The sequence below is a fragment of the Lytechinus variegatus genome, chromosome 1 (assembly GCF_018143015.1).
Source record: "Lytechinus variegatus isolate NC3 chromosome 1, Lvar_3.0, whole genome shotgun sequence".
Lineage (NCBI taxonomy): Eukaryota > Metazoa > Echinodermata > Echinoidea > Temnopleuroida > Toxopneustidae > Lytechinus > Lytechinus variegatus.
In genome coordinates, this window is record NC_054740.1 from 66,761,268 (window position 1) to 66,773,516 (window position 12,249).

At 34.4% G+C, this 12,249-nt stretch overlaps 1 protein-coding gene across 2 annotated transcripts in view; it reads right to left on the reverse strand.

Moving 5' to 3' along the window:
• The window catches only part of LOC121420324 (suppressor of tumorigenicity 14 protein-like), a 42,025-nt gene extending 35,187 nt beyond the window's left edge, over window positions 1-6,838 (reverse strand). For both annotated transcript variants that reach the window (XM_041614921.1, XM_041614915.1), the window contains exons 1-3: window positions 6,686-6,838; window positions 4,534-4,667; window positions 308-322 (exon numbers count right to left, since the gene is read on the reverse strand). In XM_041614921.1, coding sequence (XP_041470855.1) covers window positions 308-322; window positions 4,534-4,667; window positions 6,686-6,696 — 160 coding nt within the window. In that variant the 5' untranslated portion in view covers window positions 6,697-6,838. The remainder of the gene's footprint in view (window positions 1-307; window positions 323-4,533; window positions 4,668-6,685) is intronic.
• Between the last annotated feature and the right edge of the window lie 5,411 nt (window positions 6,839-12,249).

Here is a 12,249-nt window from a genome sequence, read left to right on the forward strand (position 1 = left end):
AATTCTTTTAAAAAATACATCTAACTTTGTAATGTATTATATTTAGTTTGTCTGAAATAGAATCAACTACTACTGTCTTATCAAATTTAAGCTTGTGTATCTGATATATGGGAAAGTGTTCTTCTTGATTAAAGAAAATTTGATTTATATAAATATTTCTAATCATTCTTGAATTGCAACAATAAAAACCACGAAATGTCAGCGATTGACATCATACAATGACACAATTTGATTATATACTTCTGTCCCATAATGCAAAAAATAGCTAAAAGTAACATAGGTCTACTTGGAACTGGTTTCAAATTACCTTGTCTGGAAAGCTCTGTGGAAAAGAGGGAGAGAGAGAGAGAGAGAAAGAGAGAGAAGGGGATAAAAATAAGACAATTATAACTATATATCTAAAATGTGTATTTCAACTAACGTGCGCTAGTGTACAAGGATCGTGCCATATAATTGGTATTTCATTGTGAAAAGGTGTCACACCTGTAAATATTTCCTCAGTAAACACACAAGTCGGATGGCAGTATCCACAATAAAATCTTATAAAATTAGGATTAAGTTAGGGGGACTGAACGTTTACGACCGGTATAGGAAATATATCTGAGATATCATATCTGATCATCATTGACTGCTTAATGAAGAAAAAAAATCAACATGTATGCAAAAATTTAGTGACGAGATCATATTCATCTACTGAAAGAATTAGACAACCCGGATCAATTCCTCCAAATAGTTCCAAAAGTTAAGTGATATTTCTTCTAAGAAAATGAAGTGAATGCCCTTCTTAGAATCAACGGTAGATGGTTAAGCATTATGTAAAAAGGCCTATTGGCCTATTGGCCAAATAATGTCAAATTACAAATCCATGGTATGTGTTTGGTCGAATTAATACTTTTTGCCTTCTTGTTGCAATTAAGCGTGTGACACATATTAGACAATATAATTGTAGTAACAACAAAATGACAACGGTAATAATGGTAGTAGCATCTTCGGCAGCAACACCCGCAGTAACTTTTTTTGTTCACTGTCTACTTGAAAGTCTTTAAGGAAAATAATGATAAGAGTAAAATACAAGATACAAGATCAAATAACTGTCGATTTAACACCAAAAAATTGACGTACAATTCACTTTGCCATTACATTGACAAATTGGTGTGCTGATATACATGTATATTTTATGCATTTTATCAGCTTTTGAGTATTCAAATAGCCTGTGAGCAATAAAACAAAGAAATGCGAATATGATAGAATACAGTTAGTGTCAATGCAATACATTATAAATCAGAAATATATATAAAAAATATCTTTCAATATTTTTTGGAATATATACTAATTAGTATCAACAGCTATAAAATAATAACATATTGTAATACAAATTACAAATCATGGAAAGAGGGAAAATAAGAAAACAAAAGGGTATACACTTATCAACCAGGAAGAAAACATTATTAGAGGAAGTAAGTACTCAAATCGACACTTTTGAAAATGGATAGCATGTTTTTATTTTTCGTTGCAAGATAATACTCTACGGGAGTGTTGCAACTTGCATGAAAATATTTGCAATCAATTACAAATATTCTGTTCCAATTTTACAATTGATAAATCAATTCTAATGTAACTGTATCGCAAATCAGATTACACTTCTTGTTTCCAGAAATAGGTTAGCAATCAATCGCGAATTCACAATTAATTGCAAGACTTATAATTGATTAAGGTACTGAAAAGATGGTAACACATTTAGATTTACCGGGGTGTGATATTGGCAAGAAGAAGCGAATGCGGTGAGTTAAAGAGGTTCGTTTTGAGCATAAACTTGTTGTAGGTCCAAAGTTTGTTTTTTATTATTAATGAATTTAACCTCCTTGAGCATGATTATTTATCTCACTAAACAGACAATGCGAGCACCAGGAAGGATGAACACATAGGCCCTACAAGCCAATAAGGTTTTATAAACTTATGAAAAAATTCTTATGTAATATATATAGTACAATAACAAAAACATAAAAATACTTTTCGAACAATGCTTAAGAATTTGTATGGCGTTTGAATATTAGAACGGTTTTTTTTTCGAAGTCAATTTTAGGCTCACGATTGACGTTTAGCCGCCGACTGTGTATTCTTTCCCCTTTCAGATTGAACCAATCGTTTTTTTTTCTTCAATACAAATCAATTTCAATGAGGCTGCTTTCATCATTTGTTTACAGACAAATCTCATTGCACTTTTCGGCTTGTGTAATTTTTGTCATTATGGTTAGAACAATGGTAATGAAAGAAACATACCCAGGGGGAAGAGTGGGGAAAAGGCCCAGAAAAATGCAAGGTTAACGCAAAATAGGTAAAACTATTCATGTGAAAATATTCAACAAAGATGTTTTTATTAAGTTATCGTCATCACATAAAGGTCTTTCTGTTATATGGTTACCCCGGATGGTTACACATTCAGATCCAACTAATATCATTTTGGCTTTGAGATTGTTCTACTTGTGCATATGTATATATATATATATATATACAGTGCGTATCAACAAAAAAGTTTATACTTTGAAAAAATCCTGTAAAATTATACATTTGTAATATTCTGAAGATTTTTCCCCATTTTAACATTAGTACAGATCCATTAAAGCAAATGACGATATAACTGTCGAAAAACATTTCCGCTTGAGTGAGCACCACTTACTTTTGTAAAGTTAGTGAAAAATGATTTGCGCAGAACTTTAAAATAGTTATGCGAATAAAAGTAGAACTTAAACATGAAGAAAAAGTGGAATTTAGCTATAAAATTGATTTAAAGATATCTTTTAACTTTTTTGACTTGTTTCCTTGCCCACAAACACTTCAAAGTGTGCGTTGCGCCCCACCTCACTCCCCCACACACCGAGGCCATCGTGACGATATTTGCTTTACACTGAGCTGTGATTTACATGGAATGGCTTAGGCTTTATTTTCATTTTGTTAATCAGTATCGAGATTGGAAAATGTGTGGAGAAATAAGTCTTAAATGAAAAATGAAACGTAAACCCACTTTCAATGATAAAAACTTCGTGAAAAATACTGGAGATGTCTAAACTTTTGTTCAGATTCAGTTACAGCGTGAAAATGAGCATTTCTGCGCAAACAGATTTCTGCGAGCTTTACAAAAATGGACAGCGCTCACTCAAGTGTAACATTCTGACTAAACTTTTACTTTCATTGGATAGATGATTGATTTTCACGTTGTGTAAAGGGGAAATAGCGAACTCAAACTTACCCTGCGAAACATTTCTTATACATTTCCCTTGCACTTTTAGTCAAGTGAAATAAAACGGACACATTCAATCATTTTGTAACAATTTTGCCACCCAAATTGAAATTTCAACACTTAGTAAGTACAACCTTTATCCTTTTTTGTGCCAGCTGGTTCTGAGGTCGACTGAATCTCAACAAAAGTTTATATCAGACAGCTCCTGCATTTTTCATTAAGTTTTTATCATTTAAAGAGGGTTTACATTTCATTTTTCATTTAATACTAGTTTCTCCACACTTTTTTCAAGCTTAACAATGATTACCAAAATGAAAATCAAGCCTATGCCATTTCATGTAAATCACAGCTCAGTGTAAGGCAAATATCGTCACAATGGCCTCGGTGTTTGGGGGAGTGGGGCCCGGGCGCAATGCACTCTTCGAAGTGTTTTGGGCAAGGAAACAAGTTTAAAAATGGTAAAAGATATCTTCAAATCAATTCTACTAGCCATATCCCACGTGTTCTTCATGATTAAGGTCTCCTTTTATTCGCGTAATTATTTCAAAGTTCTGCGCAAATTATTTTCACTAACTTTTCAAAAGTAAGTGGTACTCACACAAGTGGAAATATTTTTCTACAGTTATATCGTCATTTGCTTATTATGGATCTGTACAAAATGTTGAAATGTAGAAAAATCTTCAGGATATTAAAAAATGTATAAATTTACAGGATTTTTTCTAAATGTAAACTTTTTTATACACATCATATATATATATATATATATATATATATATATATATTATATATATATATATATATATAGAAATAGTCTGCTTCGGCATATGGAATAAAATAATCATAAAAGGTATAGTAAATGCCGTAGAAATAAAATCATAGATTTTAAAAGGAGCATAGCTCTCAAAAATAGCTCTCATATATAGCTCTCATATATATATATGCGTGTGTATAATGTTTTGTGAAGTAATGTTTCTTTATGTACATTGTTACATGGCCTCGTGGGATACCAATATATTTTTGAATGGGCTTCTCTGTATTTTCTAATAAATTAAGCAAAGTATTAAAACAAAATAAAATACATAGTAATCCAAAGTATTTTATCAAAAAATAGTTCATTTACTATCCTCACCCCCTCGCCCTCACCCCCCCCCCCCTCTGCTTCTCCCCAACTCCGTCTCCCCCTCTCTTTAAATCCCCTTTCTTGCTTTCTCCCCACCCTCCTCTTTCTATGTATATCTATCTCTCTTGATTTCTATCTTTCCCCTATTTCTTTCTCTCTCTCTTTGAGATCTCACCTAAGGTATAGATGTGCATCGCGATGCCAACGAGAGCGGCAATGATTATGAGCACGATGACGAGTACGACACAAATCACCGAATTCGGTGTTCCTTTCGATTTCACAATCGGCACGCCAGACTCGTAATGATGACTGATGGAGAAAAGAAGAAAAATGCGACTACAGGATTAAAAAAAGTAAAGTTTGAAAGTTTGGGAAAGAAATCAATCTACCACCTGAATAAATTTATTGACACTTGGTTTACCCACTTTGTCTAATTGTTCGTTTGGTGTTATCCCACATGGTCTACCCCCAGTTCGTCTAAAAGTAAACCCAACTGGACCATTTTGTAAATTACCACTTGGTCCACATCCGCTTTGTTTACTATCCATCCCGGATGGTATAATCCCAGTTCGTCTACTGTAGACCAACCGAATGATTCGGTTGGTCTACAGTACTGATCATTTGGTCACTAATGTAGCCCATAAACCAGCTTGTCTAATATTCAGTTACACTACACCCCCTTGGTCTATAGATATATGATTATATAATCAGTTTATGAACCAAATTTTCATTGAACAAAGTTCAAAATAATATGTAGATGGGAAGAAAATTAGACAATCTCGGCATTAGACTAAATGGCAGTTAGCCAAGTGATGATAAGACCAAACGCACAGTAAAAAATAGGCGGCCTTAAAACCTGTCACTCTAATGACAAGTTGTTTGTAATTATTAACCTTTTTAAACAACTGGTTTAAAAAGTTTAAACAGTAGTTGTAAGAGTGAAGGGTTTAAACAGCGTGTTTAATAATAATAATATAGGGAATTTATATTGCGCACATATCCACCTTGTTAGGTGCTCAAGGCGCTCCTATATTACCCGGCTAAGCTAGGTGTTCATAGCGCACACAGCTTTTTAAGGAATTACTTCCTACCGGTACCCATTTACCTCACCTGGGTTGAGTGCAGCACATTGTGGATCAGTTTCTTGCTGAAGGAAATTACGCCATGGCTGGGATTCGAACCCACGACCCTCTGTTTTAAAGTCCGAAGACTAATCCACTGGGTCACAACGCTCCACGAATTAGAATTTTTAGAATTTTAAACGTTTTTACAGTGCGGTACTTACGCCAATCTGGTATAGTAAACCAAGGTAATGTAACCATGATCATGATGATGGTGTTAAACAATCTGAGATTTACACCATGATTACCGTACAATTAAAAACTATATATGTCTCGAACAAATATGTATGTATATATATGAAAGAGAATTAGGCAAAGTGGGTAAAAATAATCTTGAATCATTTTCACACTCAGATAAGACCAATCGCATAATAAAAAATAGATATTCCTTTCAAAATCGAACTAGTTATAGGGCTACCTCAAATTTACAATAGGCGATTGTTCAGTATTATCACTCAAAATGTAATTACACAGAATTCTAATGATTATTTGCCTTCATGAAATGCATCCAAAAATATATAATGTATATTTTCATTTTCGTTGTTATTTTGTTTTCGTTGTTGAGCACCTAAAAATAACAAAACAGAATATTATAAGCAAATATCATAACTATTATAAAATAAAATTCAGTATGGGAAAGAGTTGGTCTGTATAAAAGCAAAGCTTGTTGAGCACATAAAAATATATTCTTCATCTGAAACCTTTTTTTTCCTAAAATGAATAACAATTAGAAACTTCAATTCAGATGCCTAATAGTGATAAACACAGTGCAATTGATATAGGCCTAGATAGAGTATTATAATTCTTCGTGGCAAAAAGGTCAATTTCCCGATTATAATAGGGAAACACCTGATATCTGACCCCGTATGATCTGACACAACTTTTACCACGCCGTTCATGCATGGCGTTCAGCGATAAATGACCAGAGAGAAACCTAAAACTTATTTCGAATACTGACTAATATATAGCTTGATCATCGTAGTCATGTTCCTTATAAGTTATCATTAAAAATCACGGTAATCGGGTTTCCTCATTTACACACCCGTAACAATTGGCTTCAAAATGGGTCGCCCAATTAATATTTTGGTTAATCCTTTTGTGGAGATACATATACTTTTTTACCGAATTTATCCGGATATTTTAGGTAATTTTAGAAAGCAAAGAAAGTCGAACTTATTCAAAGAAGGATTAAAATGTACAACATACCCATTCGCCATTGTCAAGCAATTATTATAACAGCAATTAATGATGATGAAAGACCTCGCTTTGTGGAAACGACTGTATATGTTCCTCCTTCACGGGTGTAAAATGAAAACACATCTCTTCCAAAACGCAGAGGAATGCTGAACTTCTCTTTTATTATAAACTCTATTGTTTGTGTTTGGGTGCAGTCTCATGATAAACCCTTTTGAAATAGAGAACAAAATAGGAGAGAGGGAGGGGGTATAGTAATAGGGGGGGGGGCAGAGGTGGGGGATAGAGACAGACACTGAGAGGGAAGGGGAGAGAGAACTGGGTGGGGCAAAATCAGGGAGTGTGTGAGAGGATTATACATGGTCATGACCTAACTATATTAGGTACCTGACAGATGCGGTAGCAAAATCGAAATATTTTGTTTCTTTCTATAAGAATTTCTTTTAATGAAATTTATTGAACCAACTTAAATTGAGGCTAATGGGGGAAACCAATCTTGTTGTGACTATTTTAGATGCAATTACAAATATGCGATAATTTGAAAAAAAAAAATCTCTAGGTTATGGTAGTAAAATTGCTGGAAGCCTGCAAATATAATGATCCAGCCTTAACTTATTACTTGGGGAGAATTCATCATCAGAAGAAGAAGAAGAAGGGAAAAGGAAGAAGAAAGAGGAGGAGAAGGAGGAGGAGGGGGAGGATAATAATAAGAAGACGAATTTATATTACTAGCATTTGAATCATATGCATCTATGAAAAGAATACAAATGGTAAAATTACACCCCTCGAAAAAAGTTTAAAAGAAACTACACGGATTTCTTTTTTCGTTTAACTTTTGGTCCCGTCTTGTCTAATCATGTGATTTAACAGTTTCAGTCACATGTAATCACAGTACTTACAAGTAATTAAAAATGATCTGAAACTGCTCAAAAACAATAGATAATCATGAAAAACAACAGCAACAAGAAGAACAAAATATAAAAATGAAAGGTTGACATTGTGCGAATCGATTAAAGAAAGGCAGAATATGATACAAGTTATTGAATGGGAGTACTGTCTATCAACACTTAAGAATAATTAAGAACAATAGGTGCCCCCCACCCCCCCCCCCAAAAAAACCCTGTAAGTTTCATAGCGGAGTCGATATCTTTCTCCTTCAATCTACTACAAAAGAATCTCTGCGCAATCTTTCAAGGGATTTCGATTCAACGGAACATGACAAGTTTCGGTTTACAGTGGACATTATTCACGGAATCGTTCATCTATTATCTCCGAAAATCATTATATTCATAAGCGAATTGTGTAGGCGGTGTATAGATCAATTATATTATTTGTGTGTGCGTGTGTGTGTGTGGTTCTGTACAGGTATCAAAAGGGGCGTGTCGCCCGAATTCATGTTTATATATTGGTGAACGGTGTCGAAAATATACTTGATATTTCAGTATCCTAACATGATTTTTTTTTTTTTTGGGGGGGGGGGCAGTGCCTCTAAGTAGGCCAATCTATATTGGTAACGTAATGTTTGAAATAGAAGGTGGCGTTAATCTACATTCAACATCCAACGATCGATGACCGGATAGAGAGGAGGGCTACAGTTTACTAAGAAACTAAGGATGGATCTGCTATTTCAGTTCACCCATTTTCGACAAATACCTCCCAGCTGTTGATTGTGATTTGACTTGCATTTAACCATGTTCTTGAATTTGTTCTACGTCGCATTGCCAAGACTAGCTCGTAGTATGAACTTTTCTTTTAAAATGTATATCACGTGACTGGATATAACGTGATCTTTATAAGAATTCCTTACACGTGAGTAAGCATGAGAACCAAAAAGGACAATGGCGACATGACAAAAAGAGGTGATCTGAAAAAGATGACAATGAGCGAGACATCTATGAAAAACAGACTAAGAGTCACGGATGTATGGCAAGCCTTTTGAACATTTAATCTTATTTCTTGATATATCAAGAAATGGTTTTGTGTGATTCTTGATCTTGGTAATTCTTGATCATGAAATCGAATTCATGATATCAAGAACTGAATTCTTGATATCAAGAAATCGAATTCTTTAACAATTAAAAGAAATGAATTCTTGATATGAAGAAATAGGATTAAATGCCAAGACTTGCCATACGGACGAATGCTTAATATAAAAAAAAAATGCTGCAGACTATTAACTAATGAAGTGCAAACAAGTTCAGAGCGATTAAACAACAACAAAAAAAACATGATGGCAGCTGCGGGTTAAAAAAGAGAGAAGAGAGTCATGAGTAGAGTATAAAAAGGAATATGGGCGTGTTCATTTTAAAAGATCCATTACATTCAACTGAGTAAAAATAAACCACTTTCAGGCCATTTATCCCCCACCCCTATCAAAATTGTCCGCCCATTTATAAATCATAAGTCTAAAAATCATGAGGAAAGAGCTCAATTAAAATATGAAATATCTGACTTTTTGAGTTTTTTTTTATTCTTAAAAAGTCAAATCAGTCAGAAATTTAAGGGTAAACAATGAAAATTAAGGCGTTGAATCAATGAAAAAAAAAGAAAGTACAATTAATGTGATCTTATTATGAGAATAGAGGGGTGGTAATTTAATTCTCGTGGCAATATTCGAAAATACGCTGCTTTCCCGGGCATATGGCGACCCCCTTCATATGCAAAAATATCTTCGTACCCAATCCCGAGTTATCGTATTCTCATTTTTACAAATATTTCTATGTCGTCGGCACGCCGAAAGAGTACTGTTTAATGTGTTCAGTAGACTGTCATCATTTGCCACATGCAAGTCTACGCTTCTTCTTTCTTTCTTTTTTTTTTTTTTGGGGGGGGGGGGGGGTAAAATAATGCGAACAATCATTGCTCTCATTTCATGTCGCGCGGTATCGAAGTTTCACAGGGCAAGGACGACCAATTCTTGTGTTAATGCAGTGAGAACTCGCATTCTTCTGCGAAAACTGAAATGGTTTTCCCCTTTCAGAAAGGACATTATTCAAGTTGATGGGATCGACAGCCATATATAAGTTGATGTACACGAATCTCCCTTATTATATGTTTCACTATCTTCTCTAGCTCTCTCTCTCCTTTCCCCTCTCCATCCATACTTCCTTACTATCCCTTCACCTCCACCCCTCCCCTTCTCTCTCCATCCATCCCCTCTACATTCCCCACTTCTCTCTCCTTCCACCCTCCCCCCCCTCTCTCTCTTCTTGTCTCCATTGCTTTGAGACCTAAAAAAATCGAACAAATCACATATGAAATATTGGCAGCACAATAGAGCCATGGTTTATGCAAACATACAGTTGAAGACAAAATTCCTGCTCGATTCATTTGAATGAGAACAACATTTCATTTGCTGAGGCAATCAAGCATCAAAGCTATAAAGAACGCTTATATAAAAGACAGAAATAAAAATAGAAAGGTATACATGTACCCAAAGAAAAGGAATAAATATAGATCACAGGTAGCCTGTGTGTGCGTAAGGATGAAGTCATTAGGGACACATATTTTTAAACAATATTTCTGTAATAGAAGTACATATTTGACAAAAGATAAATTCTTGAATAGAAGGGGTCTAAAGTACCCCAGTAGGCCTATATAGTTTTTTGAGTTATAACGAGGAGCAGTGCCAGGAACATATATTTCAATCATTTTTTTTTCGATCAATTTGATATAAACACAGTTACATGAAAAATAACTCTTTTTTCTTTATGTCCATTCCTTCTTATTTCAACTTTTCTCTTCTCCCTTTTCTTTCTTTCTATATGATAATTTGGAAAATATATAGGGGGGAGGCGTCCCTTTTTTTGGTACCGCACATCATTATGATGGCATCGATCAAGGCATGACATAGACCTTAAGGACTTTTTAACACCTAAAAGTCTACCCAACATTAAATTGATTTGAACAAAGCAATTCTATAAAAGGCACATGTTCAAAATAGGTTGTAAAACGAATGGAAGATGTCAGTTTTTACTCTTTTTTTTAAATTTTACATACAAGAATGATATGTACAGCACAGGGACAGTGATTTTTCATTTATCCTGGTAAATCAAAACTGGAAACTCGTTTCAAATCTTTACTTTTCGTGTGAAAATTAATTGAAAACAGAATTAATGTTTGCGATATGTACATTTTTTTAATGATAAAATCAGAATTTCCATTTCAGATCAAGTTTGAAGTGGAGTTACAGGTTTCAGAAACAGAACAGAAAGGACAATTTTTTTATGGCAAATCACTGTCCCCATGAATGCAAATGAGAAAATCAAGGTGTCATACGCTCATTACTCTTCTGTATTTCATAAATGAAGATTAATGAATTTCATTTAAAAAAACATTTTATACAAATAGCTAATCATCAATGCACAATCAGTCATTATACAGACGATTTCCCTTTCTTTACCTTAAAGGTCAAGTCCACCTCAGAAAAATGTTGATGTGAATCAATATAGAAAAATCAGACAAGCACAATGCTGAAAATTTCATCAAAATCGGATGTAAAATAAGTTATAACATTTTAAAGTTTCGCTATTTTCAACAAAATAGTTATATGAACGAGCCAGTTACATCCAAATGAGAGAGTCGATGATGTCACTCACTATTTCTTCTGTTTTTTATTGTTTGAATTATACAATATTTCAGTTTTTACGAATTTGACGATTAGGACCTCCTTGCCTGAAGCACAAAATGTTAAATAATGGAATTCCACGTGTTCAGGGAGGAATGAAACTTCATTTCACATGACAATGACGAGAAAATAAAAATATTTCATATAACAAAATACAAAAGAAATAGTGAGTGATGTCATCAACTCTCTCATTTGGATATAACTGGCTCGTTCATGTAACTATTTTGTTGAAAATAAGTGAAACTTTAAAATGCCATAACTTTCTTATTTTACATCCGATTTTGATGAAATTTTCAGTGTTATGCTTGTTGAATTTTTCTCTTTTTATTCAAATCAAGTTTTTGTTGGGGTGGACTTGTCCTTTAAGCGCTTCTGTAACAAGAACAAAAAAAATACATGTACATGCTTTCAGACTTCAAAAGCTAACATCAATAATTTTGCATATGACCAATGAATTGACCATGACTGGAACAAACTCCTACACCAAGTAGTCAATGCAGTCTCGCTTGACAGTTTCTCGAAAGTTTTTCATCATCATGTGTATAAATAACATGAAGGTTCTGTCAGAGCTTCGATATCCCAGGATTTGTTGCACCCAGAGTTACCATGCAAACTGCCGCAGTAACATCTCCAAAAGTGACCACCTTCCAGAAGCCTGCTCTACCTACCGTCAGAGTGATACCTCCTCCGGTTGGGTCTACGTTCCTCTAGATCCCGTATCTTGCATGGTTTCTACAACACATCACCATATTTTTGTCAACAACAATCCCCATTCTCCGCTGTAAACATGAACTGTCTCTATGCCAACACATTGCACAGATATTCCAGTTTAGCTTAATGGCAAGCTGCTATCTGGATTTCTGCAAGGAGATCGTCATGCAAGACCTTGCAGGTACAAAAATTGAACAATGATCTCTGAGCTTTCAACGTGACCTCCAAAGGCAAGATA